Below are 19065 nucleotides of genomic sequence, written 5' to 3' on the forward strand. Positions count from 1 at the left end.
GAAGGAGGGGGGACAGGAGAGGATGAAGAGCAAGGAAAGAAAAGAACCTTAGTTTTATAGGGATTAAGATGAAGGATTTGTGAAAACATCCAAGACTTAACACCAAGCAAACAAGAACAAACTGTGTCCTGAAGTGAAGAAGAAAATGTAGAAAAAGGAAAGAAAATATGGGAATCATCAGCATAGAAGTGACAGGAAAGATTAAATGAGGAAATAAGATCAGTGAAATTAATGGTATACAAAGAAAAAAGAAGAGGACCTAGGACAGAACCTTGAGGTACATCATAAAGAAGTGGATGAAGAAAGCTGACCAGTCCAAGAAACAGAATATGTGTGATCAGAGAGATAGGAATTAAACCATCTGAGTACAGTCCCAGGTAAACCAAGAAAGGGGGGAAAGTAAAATAGTATGATCAACAGCGTTGAAAGCATTGGAAAACAGAAGAATGAAGAAGAAAAAGAAGAAGGAGAATAGAGGATTGCCTATTTTGCCCAGCAGAAAGTAAAGATTTATAATGAAACAGATTCAGTGTCTGATTCTCAGCACCCCTTCCAGGCCCTGGCGCCATGGGCTTGGCCAATGCTAGTTCTCAGCACTACTTCTCTGTCAGCTTCCACCACCTCTCTCACTCTCTTCCATATAACACACCCAAAGTTGGCATAATAGAGCAAGTGGCATTTTGTCCTACAGGGTCCCTCTCGACTTAATTCATGGCTTTACGCTTGTGACTTTTATAGCAAGCTCAGAGTTTAAACCATTCCAACATAATACACTGAAAATCACAAATAAACCTAAAATATTAGGGAAAGTAAGCTGCCACTAGAGACACCCGTTAGCCAAAGAAAAAAAGACAGAACACGTATCCCCACGCAAATACAACATAATGGCAGGTAATGTGGTAAAGCGTAGACCCATCACTTTCCAGATAAATTGGACAAAATGAGTACCTTTGATCCTATAAGGTAACAACAACTGCACTACTGGTCCATAAAAAGTCTGTCCCTCCAGGATAAGAATTAAAATTCTAAGTGAGACACCTGTAAGCATATTTAAAACAGTTATGTAAAACACAATGCATAGCCAACAGTCCCAAGGCCTGGACTGGAATATCAGGCAATAGAGCATAACCCAAAGGACCACAAAGACAGGCTCATATAGGCTATTTTTCGGGACAACATGGGCCAATTTATCACTAAGTCCACTAAAAGCTGCTAGTGCTTTTGACCAATGTCAGTGGCTAAGCGTGATTGAAAATGCAATAATCAACTTGTCCGGTTGCATAAGAATTCTTCCTTATGGAACAACCCGGCACTTCAATTACAAAATAGATTGATATATTAGAGAAATTGGATTTCTACAGGTGTACTGCAAGGGAATGATATTTTAGAGGGGGATCAAGGGATAACCTTTGATAGATTACGAGATAAGTACAACTTGACTGTAAGGGAGAGGAAGAGATTCTCAGACCTAAGTGCATTATTATCTTAAAGAATCCTTATGACGGAAGCTCCTCTTGCTGTGAGAATGGAGTTAGCCAGATTTTGGTTTGTCTATCCTGAATGCTGTCAACCTTTTTGAAACGTATGCCTGTTGGGGTTGAAATTTCTGACGGTTGGGATGGTTTGTGACTAAAATGGTCTACAGAATTAGGTTATTTATGAGTTATCCAAAGAAAAATGGGAGAAGACAACTAAAAAAGCCAACCTAATGAAATTGGATCTCAAAGTGCAGCTTGTACTGCAGAAGATGCTGGTCAGATTATATAGTACTCTTGACAAAATCTGCTCATTGGGTTTTCTGGATGACAATCGATGTTGTGGATGTGGGAAGGAGCGAGAAACATTGATGGATATGTTGTGGGACTGCTCAAAGGTTTGTGTATTTTCCTAGACGTCCTGAACGTACAATCTTATTGTTAGAAGAATGCAACTTGGGGATCATTTATGGTATGGACATGTGGATTGTCAGAGCATTAGTGGTAGCTACAAAAGAAATCTCAAAGCTGTGGAAAACTAGGGAAAAGCCTAGGATTGGTACTTGGTTAAATGATTTGCTTATATTATCTAACTATGAGACGATGATATATAAAAGAAGAGAGAAATCTGATTTAAATGATGACATGGGGTCATCTTTCCATTTATTGTATGGATAGCTCAGAGTCAGCAGGTGAACCCTGCCACATTGCGGTCTCTATTGTGTAGTTGTGTACAGTTGATCTTACATATTCTTTTTGTCTGTCTAGTGTTTATTCGTCATATACTTGATACTAATTTCATGGTTGTCCTCTGCCTTTAATTGGGCATGTTGTTTAATTTGCTGTATTTTAAAACTGGTTTGAAGATGGTTGCGGTTGTACTGTTCTTGTTCTTCCTTAAACCTTCATCTAAGTTTATTTTGTATTCTGATGGGAACACATTATATTTGTTATGTGTCAGTGGCTGTAAATTTGAAAATTATAACTAACGTTGAAATAAAAATGCAATGTTTGCCGCAATTGTCTCCAACGTTGAACCCTCGTGTATTTCTCAAACTGTTTCTATGGAAAAGTCAGAAACTCAGATTCACAAATATGGGCCTCTTTCTTCTGGTGCCCAATCTTCATTTTTATCCCAGTTCCACCCTGCCTGCAGCATGATTTCTCTGTAACCAACACATGGATCCACAAGACTTCACAGGAGAGCAATTCTTCTTTGTCTAGTCGTCAGTGCTGAGCCAATTTCAAATGTGGCACGCTCCCCACTTTTGAGATCTTTGACAAACCACAGCCAAGTATGTTTTCTCCATGATCAACACTGGATGATGATAATTTGCCCATGAATTTAGCCATGTTTCTGCTGAATGATTGGTCCTCGGTTCCATGTGTCTATTGTGAAATAATTCCATTTCACACCACCATTGTGCGGGTCCATAGCACAAAGAAAGTTCTGAAAAAGATTTGTTTCCTTACCTGACAGCTGGGTACCTTCCCAGTCTCTCCGGGGGATACCACCAGGACCACAGCCCTTTCCTTCATCCTCTCCCCCTGTCCCCAGTTCCCCACTCAAATTATCCTTAGGAAACCCTCAAAACCCCTGGCAGTCCTCATTTCCCTACGCACTTCCCCCACGCTCCTACACTACAGAGTCTACTCTCCCCCCTTTCTGTCGCCCTTTACTGGCTCGGCTCATAGTGCCCCCTTTACCTGTTCTCTGAGAAATGCGTGCTACACCCCTGTTCCTCAGCTGTTGTCTAACGTGTTCAAAGGCAACTTCATGAAGCTTACTGGCTGAGCTGCAAAAATCTGGTGGTGTAATTTACCCCCACAAATTAGACAAAGACACTTTTGTGACATTGTGGCGAAGATGTATTTTAGGAGAAATAAATCTTGTGTTGCCTCCCATGAAAGGGTAATCTCTGCTCAGAACAAAGCAAAGCTTCTAATGCCATTGATGCAAGGAGCTTTCCTGTCCAAGAAGTAACAGTGTTTCCTGGTTCAAGTGCTCCCATCTCCTCTTTCGAGTTACTGCCTTCCTCATCCTGACATCTGAGGAAAGGGAGATCAGGAGCGGCATGCAGAGCACCCCTCTACAAAGCTGGGCTTTAGTCTCGAAGCTTCCGTGAGCAGCTTTAACATTTTCTATGAACCCCAGATGCTGCAAATGACTCTTCCAGATGGACTCTTGATTCCACTGTTGGTCATTCTTAATGGCATTGCCTTCACTTTCTGAAATGAGAGCTTGAGAATCTGGTTCCCCCTGGATGTTTACAGAGATATTTGAAGCCCATATCCTGCTATCCAGGAGCAGTGCTGATGAAGGATGCATGGGGAAGTCTCCTGTGAAGCTTATGGGGAATCTATAGAAGACAGTTACCCTAGATACCAGCTCCCAAAAATCAAAATCATTTTTGTGGATTTGTAAAGGGGGGAGACGAGAGAGGGATCTCTAGGAATGAACGATTCCAAAAGGGAGGCAAGCCTTTTCCCTCTACCACCCAACATGCTGAAAACGCCCTCTATTGCCTGTTACTTACTTTCCCCCTTTCACCATCCAACGAAAATGGGAAGAAAGTGCATGCCTTGTGTTGATATGCAGAACCTTTGCCCCAGTGAGCCCTCGTTTCCCAGTAGAAACATAAAGGAGCCGATCCTTGGCCATTGCTGGTATATTGCTACCGATCAATCAATAGGAGCGCTCTGCCTGAAAATTCATGCACCTATGCCCAGGCCAGGTGAACTCATAAGAGCCGCAAAACTGTTCATCCAAGAAGATTTCATCACTAATCAACTGTAAGGTCCCAGTTCTCAAATCCTGCGGGAGCAGACGATGAGTCCTCCAGACCCTCTAGTTACAATTGCTGTGGTGACCAGCCCGGGGGGAAAGCGGAAATGGACCCAAAAAAAAAAGAACAGGTCCCTGACATCTGCCCTCTGACTTCAGAACCTTACTCCTTCAGGAAACCTGCAAAATAAATGCTCTTATAGTTAAATCACTTCTAGGAATCTGACACTCCTCTCAATATTATATAACACCTTCCCTTTATTACCTGAATACCTCCACTCCTAGCCTGGAGGTAAACATAAAGTATTGCGTAACTTTGTTGAAAAGAGTCTCTATTGACTCTGTCGAATTTTTTGAACTATGTCTTAACTGATAAGATCTCTTGAAGAGGCTGTTTCTATTCAGCTCTGTCTCACAGAACTATCTCCCAGCAATTACTGCCTCAAAGGTTACTTTCCATTTGTATTTCTTCTTCTGAACTATGGCCATCTACCCAGTTACAGGTAAGGTCCTACTTTTACCGCTTGACAGTTCTTAAATAGAATTTGTAATTCCTGTAGACTATCTTTACAACTTAAACTCTCAATTTCGTTTCTTTGTTAAAACCTTCCTCGGGTTGTGCTGGTAAGTATTGCAGAAAAGGTCTCATTATGAGTATGCTGGTCCGGTGACAACTGTTGTTACCAGACCGGCACACTCTGAGTTCCACGGGTGGGTGCCGTTCCACCAGCCACGTCTGACCTGGTGGGTGGAATGGCACCCACCCGCAGACTTTGAGGGAAGCCCAGGCACTGTTGCACACAGTGCTGGTGTTTCCGTCCTCCCTATTCCCATTGAGTCCTAGGGGATGGGAATGGGGAGTAATTCTTTCCGGTGCCTGTCTTTGGGGAATTACTGGGACCACCAGGTCTGGAATGCCCCAGTAATTCCCCATTGCCCAGTTTTTACCGGCACAGCTACCGCCGGGGTCTAAATGAGGCCCTTTCGCTTTGTCCCGTTATAGCTTCAAATTGGCACAAAAATAAATTTGCAAGTCTTGCTTCCAAAACGTACTTTTTCCGGCGCTGAATGAACGACTGCTCTATTCGCGTTGCTGCGCGCAAGGAGGTAATTGCTTCTGCCTTCCTTCGATCGCGCGTTCCTTAATTGAACTATAAAATCTGATCCTCAACACGCTTCAGCTTCACCGACGAAGCTTGCTAGCACGGGCCCACAGCACTCTATATCTATTTTATTTATATGTATTTATTGGTCGCTTGGTAGGCGCTTATACAGGAAGTAAATACTGTTTCAAAGTGCCCACAGGGCAACAGAGAGGGGACAACGGATGAGAAATATTACAATACAAATATACATATCAGGGAGGGGAAGACAAACCTACTGTGCCTTGTGAGTGTTCAGAACGTGCAAGTGCATAAGGGAGAGGAAATGGTATAGGTGATGGGGGTGCACATGGGGAGCAGTTGAAGTGCAATGAAAGGTAAGTGCAAGCTGAGGATGGAGGGTGAACCTAGGCAAGTGCCGAGGATAGACAGAAGCTGTGGTGATTCGGTGTGGGAGGTCAAGGCCCTGAGGATGCATAAGGGCCCTGAACACCAATCAAGCAACTGTGGCATTAGCAGAGGAGAGAGGGAGGGAAGGAAGAGGAAAAGAGGAAAGTCTTGAGGATCTTCCGGAATTTAAGAAAGTCCTGAGGAATAGAGAGGGGGAAGGTTGTGCCAAAGAAGGGAGCCAGCTGAGGAAAGGGATCGACCAACTGCCCTCTGTTTAGCGAAACGCTTTACACACAAGGAGTTGGTGCCAGAGGAGTGCAGAGGTCTAGAGATGGAATATTTAGTGAGAAAGAGTTGCAGATAGAGAGGCCCCCGGCCCTAGACAGCCTTGTGAATGATACATAGGCATTTGAATGTAATCAGTTAAGCAACCTGAAGCCAGTGAAGACTTTTCTAAGGCAGGAGAGATGCGATCCCTGGGCTTGAGGCCAAGGATACGTCTTGCTGCCCTATTCTGGATTAGCTGGAAGGGTTGCAGAGTGGATGAAGGTAGATTCAGGAGGAAGCTATTGCAATAGTCAAGCCTAGAGAGAACCAGGTCCCAGGTAACATTGAGCCTCTGGGGGAAGGTGAGAAAAGGTGGAAAAGAAGGTCTGTGAGTCCCTCTACCGGCACAAACACAGCCTATTGACCTGTTCTTGGGTGGGTGGCCCCCGGGAGAGTCTGAACCACGCTTTAGCTCACTGTGCTTTTCACAGAGGATACATTTCCATATGCATATCAGTGTTGGTCCCACCCAAACACATTCCAGCACCAAAATAGCTATGCAAATCTCTTCTGAATAAGAGTACCAAGAGCAACCCCAGATACGTGTGTTGGCCTAGTTGGGCCTCATCAGTGAAGTGGAGCTGTGCCTCTCTGAGCACAGTGAGCAAGGGGCCCACGTCTGGGTTACCCTGGTAACTTTGGGTGAGACCCCAAGTGCCTCAAAATATGCAGAAAAAGGTCAGGGAGTCCTTCAACCAGCACAAACACAGCTCATTGACCTGTTTTTGGATCAATGGCCCTGAGGAGAGTCTCAACCAGGCTTTAGCTCACTGTGCTTTTCACGGAGGAGAACTATCCATATGCATATCAGTCTTTGTCCCACCGAAAGGCAGTCCAGCACCGAAATGCTAGGCAAATCTCCTCTGAACAAAAGTACCAACAGCAACCCCAGACACGTGTTTCAGCCTATATTTACTGCGCTGCGGAGAAATGACAAACTCTGTCAACAATGAGACGTTCTTCAAACGTTTATGCGCATATGCAGGTCCTTTACTTTAGTATCGCTCGCAACAAACTCTTGCGCCTGCACTGGCGCCGGCACTGCCTTCTCTTCTCAGCTTACGTAGCATTGAAGTCCATCATTTACACTTGCCATGCTCAGCTGATTGCCTTCAATTAAACTGTTAACAATTTTAAACGTCCAGAAAATGCTTTTTACAACACTACTCAGTCTTTTCACGTAAATATTGGAGTTAGATTTAACTTTAACAGTCTGAACCTCCGGTTTCTTCATTTCTTCTTTAAATTATCTCAGCACTTATCGTAGTTCTGCAGTTTCTTCTGAGGTGACAGGACATTTTCTTGTAATCGTCTTCAAATTTTCCCTTGTTGATTATTGGAGCTCAGGTTGCTGTGACCTTCCCTGGACTTAACAGGAATGAAAGGCAGTTTAGAATCTTCAAACTTTGGCTCTTGCGCCTTCTCAGCGCAAAACACTGTTCTTCCTAAGCCAACACTTCCTCAGATCATTCGATAGGAGCGCTCTGCCTAAAAACGCGTGCACTTATGCCCAGGCCAGGTGGAAGCATAGGAGCCGCGCCACTGTTCATCAAAGGACATTTGGTCACTAGTCAACAATCCAGAGAAACATTTAAATAAATGTGGTTGTCACAGGGAAGGGGTTGGATTTTCTCACCATGGTGCCAGTGATTACTAATGAATGGGGTTGAGAAAGGGGACATGCCCCGCGGCTTTGGGCCAAATGTACTGCTGCAAGCACAGGATGTTGCTGAACAATATTGTCAAATAACCTTGCAGTGTCATGAGCATGTGCTGAAACTCTGGGACATAACCCCTCCTAGGCCCCAGTGTGGGTGCCTGGGCAGCTGTGTTTGTTGCCTCAGCTGTAATTACACCCCTAAAGAGAACACTCTAGGGGCAATGAAAGGGGGGGAGGCAGTGGGATGTGTTCTTCCATTCCACTTTTGCTTCCATCAAATAGGCAATCCTTCACGATGTAGGCACAGTCATGTCGTAAAGGAGTGGCTCATGCGATCATGTCTTAGCATGCACTAGTCCATGATCGAGCATGAAAAGTCTGTGGATGCCTAGGCCACAGGGCATTCATTACCTGGCAGCAAAACTACTTTTGAGACACAATTTGTGCCGGGGTGACACAACTCACCACCTGACCGGTTCCTTATTGTGCCTTCAACTTCCATCGGTAACATGGACAGGGACAGCAAGAATGCATTGTGGCCACCACGTGATGCAGCCCCTGACATGGATGCCTGCAACATGGAACCCCAAAGGGCAGATCACGTTGACATGCATCACTCCTTGCAACGCCTATAAATATGTCTTCCAAGGGTGGTCTACCAAATGGTCACTGGAGCATAGCCTTCAAGCCAATTAGAAAGTAGCCTCAGAAATCGCAGTGGAATCAGTCCAATTGCTACGCAATGACAAGTTCATCCCTCTGCTGAGTCTCCGTCCCAAGGTGATCGCACTGGTCCATGAAAAGCATATGGACATCATTTCGTAAAGCTCCATGAGAAGTACTCGATTAAGGCTATGAACAGTGGCGTAGCCAACTACCAAACATAACAAGCATTGGCAATGCCAACATTGTGGGTTTTTGTGTAGGCATGGGAAAGACACTTGCCAGGCACTGCAATAGTGGCATTAAGTGGCCATTGGTGGTAGGCAGTACCTGGGCATCTAATAGCAGTGCCTGGCAAATGTCCAATACTTATATACAAGCCAAAACTGTTATATTTGCCAATGCTTGTTTTTAACAAGACACAGCGAAGGACAAACACTGTGCTTTTAAATCGAGTGGCTGAAGGCAGACCTGGTTAAGACATTTTTATTGCACCAATAGTGTGTTTGCAGCTATAATTAAGTCATTAACTATCAGAAGACTGCTTTGATAAAACCCTGGCAGGCTCTTTGGGTGCAACGCTTGATGGTAAAGCTTGAATAAAGCGAGCTCAAAGAGTTCCCTTGAAGAGGTGTTTTGGGCAGGGATGAGCAGGAACTGGGTGGGAATGGCCATAGGTATTAGCAAGGCCATGGGCAGTCAATGGGTGGGTAAATAACCAAACAACATCTACAACCCCTGCCCCGCCCACCTGGTGCCTTCATGCTTGCCGCTCTTTTTCCCTTACTTAAGGAGCCCTCCAGCCTCTTTTCCTTTGCAGATGGGGAGCAGGTGCAAGTGGATCTAGGTCACCTGGCCTAAGCCCCGCCCACCTGGTGCCTTCCTGCCTGCCACTCTTTTTCACCACTTAGCAAGCCCCGCCCACCTGGTGCCTTCCTGCCTGCCGCTCTTTTTAACTACTTAGCAAGCCCCGCCCACCTGGTGCCTTCCTGCTTGCCATTCTTTTTCCCTACTTAAGAAGTCCTCCAGCCTCTTTTCCTTTGTATATGGGGAGCAGGTGCAAGTGGATCTAGGTCACCTGTCCTAAGCCCCGCCCACGTGGTGCCTTCCTGCCTGCTGCTCTTTTTCACCACTTAGCAAGCCCCGCCCACCTGGTGCCTTCCTGCTTGCCGCTCTTTTTCCCTACTTAAGGAGCCCTTCAGCCGCTTTTCCTTTGCAGATGGGGAGCAGGTGCAAGTGGATCTAGGTCACCTGGCCTAAGCACCACCCACCTTCTTAGCCCTGACCCTTCCTTCCTGCTCTTAACTATTAGATCAATTGTGTCTCTCGCTCGGGCGTACGAAGTGAAGGGCTGACAAAGAAAAGGACAATTCCTGGTTGGACCTGTTCGGAACAGGAGGACTCAGGGCCCGACCCCCTGCTCAGACAGCAGGTAAGCATGCACCAACATGTGTTACTCCCCCTGTCCCCACAGGCCATCCCCACCCCATCTGGTCCCCCCGTGATGTTCCCTTGTGGCCCCACCATTCTTGCACAAAGATATTGCCTGTTTTGCTTGATTCTTCTACCCTGCTCCCCCCTCACCCCACTCAAGCCTACTTCTGCAGGAGTCTTCCCTGATAAATTCTGGTTTCACCATCACTGTCTTGTGGCCAATGCTTGATTTGACTTTTATGGACTTCATTCATTCACGGTGCATCACCCTTTCTTAACTCTCATGCTGGACTTCTTTTGCATCTTGTACTCATGGTGGCCCTGAATCATGCTGTTCCCAACTTCATTTTGTATCCTGGCTTGCAACATTATGTGTTACTACTGACTTCTGCAATTGTATTCACTCTCCCCTTGCTTCTCCACTCTTTTGACTGCTAACTCTGTTCTCTCCTCCTTTCCCTTCTCCATTTTCCTATCTCCTCCCCTTACTTTCTTCTATGCACTTACTCTATCAGAATTGTCCCTGGACCTAGTATGATAGCAACCTCGTCTTCTCTCCTCCCCCTTCCCCTTATTGGTTTTTTCCTTTTTCCTCCCCACCTCCCACCCCCTCCAGCACTATCTGAAATATCGTCAGGCCAAGTATGATAGTCGCTTGTTTTGTTCCTCCCCTACCTTTCTGCACCTTTCTCCCTCACCTCTTGTTTTTCTCCGGCTCTACCAGAAATGTCGTCAGGCCTAGTACTGTAGTCGCCTGTCTGTTTCCATTTCCTTCCCACTCTCCCCCTCCCTTCCTTATCTACATCTTAGCTCTTGCACTATCTGAAATGACGTTAGGCCGAGTATGATAGTTAATTTCACATCCTTACTGTTCATGGCCTGTAAGAATGTCATTGTATTTTCCCTTGATCCCTCCCTGGCCTTGAAGCGCTTTGAAACACATTGTGTATAGGCGCTATATAAATAAAATATTGTATCATATCATATCATACAAGATGCGTGTCCCTCCTCATATGCCATTTCTCCCGATCTGTACTCTAGTGCAATAGTTTGGGCTTATAGGTGGCACTAAAGCGCCACCTAAGAGCCTAAACAAAAATCACCCTGCTCGCCATGTTTTTTAGCACATGCTCGAGAAGTCGTTCTTCCCACAGAAAGCGGAAACAACACATGCACTGTCACTTCCTCTTATGATGTGAAACCCTGCAGAGCACAGCAGAGGTCGCCATTTTAAACCCGGAATAGAGAGCTCCCACGGTTCTCAGGGGTGGCGGGTGGGCATTCCGATGACCTGAAACTCCACCCGAGTAGTTTGTGATGACTTCACAGCCTAGCAGGGAACACCCTTCCCATCTCAGGCCTCTTTTTTTTGCTTAGGGTTTTCTAGCCCATTCTGTTTTCAAAAGCTGCTGTTTCCTGTCAGGATGTTTGCTGTGTTCATCCAGGCGCCTGTTTCCTGAACCCAGCCCCTGTTTACAGCGATGCGGAAGTCACTCTATAAAGCTGCGGGAGGCGGCTTCCAGTGCGATAGAGCTCCCACCCCATATACTCACATATTAGTACAATAAAACTCCTCCAACCCGCACACCTCTCCCCAGCATCGATTTGACAAAGGCAGTGCCGCCCGTCTACAAACGCCTCCTTGTGCTGGGATCCCAGAAATACATGAAAGGCAGAGGTGCATTGAAAGGTTGGCGGGCGTAAGAGGAAACGGAGATGTGAAAGACCAACCGGCTATTGAAACATTGATAAACCGGGGTTCTTCTGGCAGGCATTAAATGGTTGTCACTCATGGGCGCCATGACCCAGCTTTCAGGATCGCCCCGCTGTTGCCATCTGGTACTTACTTAGTCATGACTTCATTATCGGAAGTCTACAACTATACAGGCATGCAAAACGGCATGCCCTAAAGAACATCGAACTTATGAGCTCTCTTTCTGCATGGCAGCGGTGCACAGTATACATCTAAGTATCAGACCAGGACATGTTTCAGACAAATAAGAGTGTGGTTTAAATGATTATATTAAGTGTGAAACATGCGCAGTGGTTTGTCTGCCTTACTAGCTTAAGTGGGCTTTTGAATGTTGTTAAGAAGCCAGGGAAAGGCTGTCTTCGCATTGCTTGTTTCCCATGGAGTAGCTTGCGGCCTGTACTAACAGCGCAGATACGGTGCCAGAGAGAGTCCTAAGGAGGCCTGGCACGGAGGGCAGGGTCGGACCGGGACATAAAATCATATCGGGCACCAATGAAAAAGTGGCCCACCGTTGCAAATGGCGATTCATTCCTTTTGTGACAGACTGTTTGAGTAATACCCAAGGGGGAGGTTTCTGATAAAAATGTGATGCAAACTGTGCATTTTAAAGAACATTTATTCAGCAATAATGGTCAAAACTATTAGCCGAATGGTGAAGTAACTTATCAAACTGTCCCACATGGGCCAACAAAGTGGCCCACTTTGACCCAAAAACTAGCCCACCCCAGCACTTTGCATTTTTTGGTTCGGCCATTGGCCTATTGCCTATATGCTAGACCGAGCCTGACGAAGGATCGGTCCCAATTAAAGGAATCACAGAAATGAAAAATGTTTACCTATTCTTAAAACTGGGCATTTCATAAGAAAGACAAATAAATCTAGGCTATTAGGGACCTGCTTCACAGAAGCATTTTATAATAGCATAATCCCATTCGAAAACGCTCCTTGAATTAGGCCCCTAGTGGTGGCAATTTGCATCTTTCTGCCTACATATGGTGCAATGGACATTACCGACGCGTTTGTTTTCGATGGAGGGTCCAGACTGAATGTCAGAGACAATGAAAGGGGGTGCTTTAGCTGTTTTATTTATTTATTTATTTATTGTGTATTTATAACACGCCTGTGTATCAAACGGTGTTTCAAGGAAAAAAACAGGGGGTAGGTGGTCAGGGAAGAAAACAACAATAACGGTCCTACTAAGCCCTGTGTCATTCGGATCGTGCAGGATCGTACAAGTGCAGTAACAAGAAGTGCAGGGAGGAGGGGAGTGAGGAGGGGTTGCCTGTAAGGGGGGATGGGATAATGCTAGAGTGGGAGAGAAGTGTGGGGCAGAGTGGAGGCATGCAATTGCAAGGAGGGAGTGGAAGAGGAGGGCCCCTGGGGCGGAGGCAAATGCTAAGGGGAGGCCAGGTGGGCAAGTGCCAGGGGATACAGGGAGTGCATGGAGTGAGGACCACAGGGTAAGTGCGAGGACGGGGGTGGACCATTCCGGAGTGAGGCTCCTGCCGAAGCGAGAGATCTACCCCCTACTCTCTACTTGGAAAAAGCATCTGATCTGCAGAGTGTTGGAGCTAGAAGACCGAAGGGTTCTAGCAAGGAGGTATTTAGGGGGAGAGAGTTGGATGTAGCGGGGTGCAGGCACCAGAAAGCCTTGTGGGTGATGCAGAGCATCTTGAAATTGATACACGCAGCCACCGGGAGTCAGTGGGGAGATTTTAGGGCTGGAGAGATGCGGTCCCTGGGCTTGAGGCCAAGGATAAGTCTTGCAGTCCTATTCTGGATTAGTTGAAGGGGGCAGAGGGAGGTTTCATCGAGCAGTGGATTTGTCGAGAAGTGGTTTTCATAGGCTGGCAGCATAGCGCTGATGGGGGAACTCCAGTTTTCATTCAGTGTCTTGTGCTACATGGTGCCACCTGGCAAGCACCTCACATCATCAGGTTGCCTCCCTCCACTTTCTGGAGTGATGCCTCCTCCCCAGACACTAAAAGGCATGAGTGAAATCTCAGCGCTATGGAAGCTGATATGAGGAGCATCATGATTTCAGCTCTTCTGATATCTTGCGCTGGTAATTACTGAGGGCACCTACCTGCTGTACCCCCAAGCCCAGACTTTACCAGGCCTAAGTGCCCAGATGGCTAGCGTGCCTGCCTGCAGCCTTTCATTTATAGATAGAGAAAATGAAGCTAGGATCATTCTGCTTTTGCTCAATAATAATTGCTTACAACATATTGTCAGAGGGTACATTCCCTGCACAGATCAGAGATCCTCTGAAGGGGGCAGCGTGTGTTATTTGACTGTTACCACATATGGCAATGATGCACTTGTTGCTTTTATCGCGCTTTATGTGACAGTAAGGCCACCACACAGTATTGAGGAGCAGGGAGGGAATCTTGCAGGCCAACAGCCAACAATGTATGCATCAGTGTGCCCAAAGACGAACACTGAGGGTCCCCTCTGGGCAACTAATATGTTGGGCGAGTCGAAGGTCTGAAAAGCAGTCTTGATGGGTATGAGACAGTGGATAATCTAGTAGAGGAGGGCCTTTCAGAAAATCATTGACAGTTACTGGTTGGGCCATTGGTCAAGCTCCAGTGCGATAGCATTAGGCTGGAAGATGTGACAAAATAATGAGATTTGCTGGTGCCATGATGTAGTTTGGGTACTTTGTTGTGAAATCCACTTCGTGCCTCTAGTGCTTGACCTTATGTCTGAATTGACAAGAGGAACATGGATAGTCTGTTGTGAAATTCCCCTTGAGACCATAGTACTTACCTCTGGGTGGGATTTTACAGGGAGCCTTCACTGCATTGGTGTAAAGAATGTTGGTGACCGCGGTGGGTGGATTATGTTGGAAGAAGTGAAGATTAATAGTGCAAGCCTGAATATGTCATCATGTGAATAGTAGATGTTATTATATATGATTTTGGCGATCCTCACAGTCTTGGGATTGAAGGTGGGTTTGTATGTAGCACATCAGCTAGTTAAGATCAGTAAGTTAAGGTCTTGCCTCCTGTAAATGTGTCTAGTCAAAGGTTTGAATTTCATCAGAGAAGGCTTCCCTTCAGCCCTTCACCCTTCTGAGGTTGATTAATAGAGTATCATTAAATTGGCAACAGCAAGTATTACAGCACATGAAGCCGCATGGTAAAAATCTAATATCGTGTACTGCAGAAGCAAATGGGATTAGCAAGTGTTTACAGCCTCCAACAGGCTACAGATAATAAGTGCTGCTCCACTACCAGAGCATTGCGAAGACCATGGGTTGGGTAATGTGGCTCCACTACCTCGGAGCCAACAACTTAATAGTGGGAATTGCTTTCACTCACCTTGCATTGTACCTGATAATGCATTAATCAGACTGATATATGCATTAAATTGAAGTGCATTTATTTATACATTTGTACCAAAGCTCCCAAAGTTCTTGTTATGCCAATAGAGTTTCGTCTTATTGGTGGAAATAAAGTATTCCATCTTAACAGTGTCATATTTGCATGAGTGAAGTTTACACATGTTTCGGGCAAATGCCCTTTGTCAACACTTCTGAGAATCTGTTTGCGTATCCCAGTTTCTATGGGCGACTGAAACAAATGCCTAATATCGTTACTACAAGTGTTTTAGGATTGTGGAACAGAGTGGACACTCATTTTTTTTTTTGTATTTCTGGACACCACCATGAGTAGGTATGACATTTTTTGAATGAGCAAGATCCAGTTTCTTTATGTTGTTGTGAAAGTGTAACCTCATCCTAGGGTAAGGAAAAGTTCAACGCATTTATCCCAGTGTAGTTCACCACCATTGAGATAAAAGATGAGGGGCTGAGGGAAGTTTCAACCGGAGTAATGTTTAACGCAGTACAGTAATGCTGTCTTTGGGATTGCTGGCCACGCAGCCGCTATCATAAGGATTGAAATAAAGGATGAATACAAAATAGGCTACCATTCTCTTTTTTTAAATGATATCTGCAGATTTGTATCAGCTTGAAAAAATCTCCTTTGACTGTTTCATTCATTATAAACTCACTTCTTCACTTCAGCCTTGCATGCACGTTCCCATATGAGAGAGGTTAATACTCCCACAATATTTGCATTGACTATCCAAGTAATGAGCAACCACAACCTTTGCAAGTCCATTTAAGGACAAGATATTCTGATAAATACAAACTAAAATACCAACAGATATTCAATTCATTGTGTTCACGAGATTAAGATCTGAAGTGACCAGAGAGTCAGGGCTATGGTCGGATGTCAAAGAATCCAATTAGCCACTTAGAGTGTTCACCTGTCAACACTGCCTTCCGTTAGGTAGAGCACATGGTTTTCTAATGGAATGAGAATAAATTGACCTGTCATAGGACTCAACCAATCAGTAGCTGAGTGGCTTCCTAGTATCACAAGTTTGGTAACCGCAGTAACAAAACTAAGGATGGGACTTCATAGGAAACCATGCACCATTTAAATTGACATGACACTTGCATGTAAAAATTATTTTTAAGATAACTCTGAGATCTTAACAATTTTAAACAAGCCAAAGAGTGTGTCGCGATTGTATGATCATTCCCTGTCTAAACAGTCTAAATACAATATTTCCACCTTTGTTAAAACATTACTAAAATTATGATTATTAATAACATTATGAAAAAGTATTGCACAAATTCATTCTTTGAGTCCAGGCACGTGCTTGGGCTAGGAGATTACAGACATCTGTGTTTAACCTATGTGGCATGTTGCCACAATCGAATATATAAGAATATCTGATTTAGGCTTAAAAATGAATCCAAGTAAATAGGCCTCCACCTTTCTCATATTCTGACATATGAAAATCCAATGGAGATTGGGGTGTGTGTCAGGGTGGGAGTGTTTGCCTATGAGTAAACCCAATGGAGGAACTTGGCCAATCAAAAACTGTGACATAATCATGAAATAAGCATTGGAATATTGCACAGTTTAAAGAAATAAAAACAGATAAAATAGGGGACTCGGGAATCTGAAGCTGCAGGAAATAAAAACACCTGTTTTTATTGGATGAATGCTGAATATGGATGTTATCTGGAGATGAGAAGGCTTTATCATTAAGGGAATTGGAACCAACTCAAATCGAGAGGCAGTCTGTGGCAGACCTGCTTTTCTGAAAAAGGGAGTACGGGACCAGAAGAGCACTGCTGGCTGGGAAACACCGGGAAACACTAGAAGTTCTCTGCTGGCTCAGTGCTTTGGAATAACTATTCAAAGTGAGTATCAAAATCCCCAAATATAATAAGATAATTGCCCTAGAATCATTGACCTGCCAAGTCCCTAGGGTGTGAGAAAATTGATGTGGTGATTGCCACTAAGGAGAGCTTTTTCCAAATAAAAGACCTTCAAATTATAGTAAAAAATTATTCACTGTACTTTCACTAAATGAAGGCCCATTTCAATTTGACTTTTTGTAGGAAACATAGCATGCCTACACACAGAGTGCAGTGACTGATAAAACATTATTGATAGAATGAGAGTAAGCTATAGTTGCTAGTGTAAGTTGTATCCTTTTTCATTGTACTTTATGCTGAGGGAGAGTGCATGTAAATAACTACCAAAATGCCTTTTCTGTGCTGTGTGCACTTTGTAAAGTAGGTCATGCTTCCCAGTGCAGGCAGTGCAGCATTGTATAAGTGATATTTAAGAAGTACCCTAAGCGTTTTCATGGATATAGTCCATACTGGACTGTGGTTAGGTGCCCCACATCAAAGCCAAATGAAGAAATGGTTGATAGTGTGTGAATCATAGATTTAAATAAGTGAATGGGTAGGTGAAAGGGAATTTGCCATCCAAATGCTATTTCAATGGAAATGTATCCCAGTTTAAAAATACCCTCTCCACTCTCGTGACATTACACAAAGACCCAGTTTGCAAAGTGAAGTGGGAAGGATGCTCATCCCTGTATTAGAAAATCACAAAACCATTTTCCTATCTTGGGTTAGTGGACTGACATTCTGTGCATTCCTTTGAGGGGCAAAGTGATGTAAATATATGTATATAAATGTAATGTATCTATATAACCTTTCTCTAGTACCATGACTTGTTTTGATACTGGAGGAAATAAAATGTGTAGGACAGTTTATTTATGGAGAGAATCTGATTTAATATAAAGGTGAACTGAAAAGAGCTTTATAATGACTGTAAAGTAGCATTATGGACATAGAACTAACCTCTGCTTAGCGCTGGCCTGGTTTTATTTTGGATTGGAATTGTTAGAAATATTATTAATAGTTCTGTTGTGTGACTGAATGTGTGTACTATATTAAGTGAGATTGTTACAGGCAGGGCAAGTTTAACTTGGTACATATGCCCATGTAAAGTATATCTGATGTCTTGTGGTGACTTCCATGGCAAATAGTACAGGGATCACCTTTGTATGAGTTATAACCGGTACACCAATCCTGTTCATTGTCCCAGAATTGTGAGGAGAGACTGTATGATAGGGTTTGTGAGATTGGTGGTGCCCACTTTGTGTACAGACCACACTCTTGTTACTAACTTGTGGTACTCAATTTATCAAGGGTAAAAGTGGATGAATGGCTGAGTTGACGCAACCATGATATCAAACCCATGACACACTGCATCATCTTGTTCCCAAAGCAAGCATGTGAACTTTAGATATTCGGGTAAGATATGCAGTCCATTTCATACCTTTGTGCATTATTCGGTGTGTTGTGCAGTCAGCCCTTTTGTAGCTTTGTAGTCCCCGGCTCTATACGTTAAGTTGTGAGGATGCATGGTTCCTGTGTTTGGATCTTCAATATTTAACAACCTGGCCCTAGTCACTTGGCAGTAAATCCATGCTTCATTTTTCCTCTGTCAGACCTTAAATGTGTGTGTTTTACGATATTTTACAGCTGAACACATATTTTAAATGTGTGGCTAAATGATGTATTTACAATAATTGTGGAAATAATATTTGCAATTATTTATTTTCTAGTTGTTTGTTTAATACTTTGCAAAATAAAAATGTTGTCCAAAACTATTATTAACCTAATCATGTATTTGTACATTCATGTTTTTGTGCCGGTGACAAAGTCAGCAAAGCTTTTTAGATGTTTTTGTTGTTCGAGCTACCGGGCTCCTACGTCATGACAGGGAAGAGTCATGATGCTAACGCCTCCATGTCTATGATCTAATGCAACCTTCTTCTTCTCCATGTTGCTCACAGTTCTTCAGTGTCTTTCTTTCTCTTTCAGATGAATGATGTGCTTCTCTACACCTATCCCCAGAAGGATGGCAAATACCGGCTCAAAAACACTCTCTCTGTTGCTGGGATGCGGGTAACTTTACATACGAAATAGCAGCAAGGGTCGGCAACCTGCATCTCGCCAGATGTTTTGGACTACGACTCACATGATTCATTCCCTTTAACTGTACTGTGTTTGGCTGATGGGAGTTGTAGTCTATCCCTCATCATTGACTGTTCTGGATGGGCTGATAAGAATTGAAGTCCAAAAC

General features: G+C 44.2%; 1 protein-coding gene across 3 annotated transcripts in view; it reads left to right on the forward strand.

The window, feature by feature from the left end:
* The window catches only part of FGD5 (FYVE, RhoGEF and PH domain containing 5), a 640152-nt gene that overhangs the window by 529489 nt on the left and 91598 nt on the right, over positions 1–19065 (forward strand). For all 3 annotated transcript variants that reach the window (XM_069643415.1, XM_069643418.1, XM_069643416.1), the window contains exon 13: positions 18804–18887. In XM_069643415.1, coding sequence (XP_069499516.1) covers positions 18804–18887 — 84 coding nt within the window. The remainder of the gene's footprint in view (positions 1–18803; positions 18888–19065) is intronic.

The sequence above is a fragment of the Ambystoma mexicanum genome, chromosome 2p (genome assembly GCF_040938575.1).
Source record: "Ambystoma mexicanum isolate Mex_15411 chromosome 2p, UKY_AmexF1_1, whole genome shotgun sequence".
Classification (NCBI taxonomy): Eukaryota; Metazoa; Chordata; class Amphibia; order Caudata; family Ambystomatidae; genus Ambystoma; species Ambystoma mexicanum.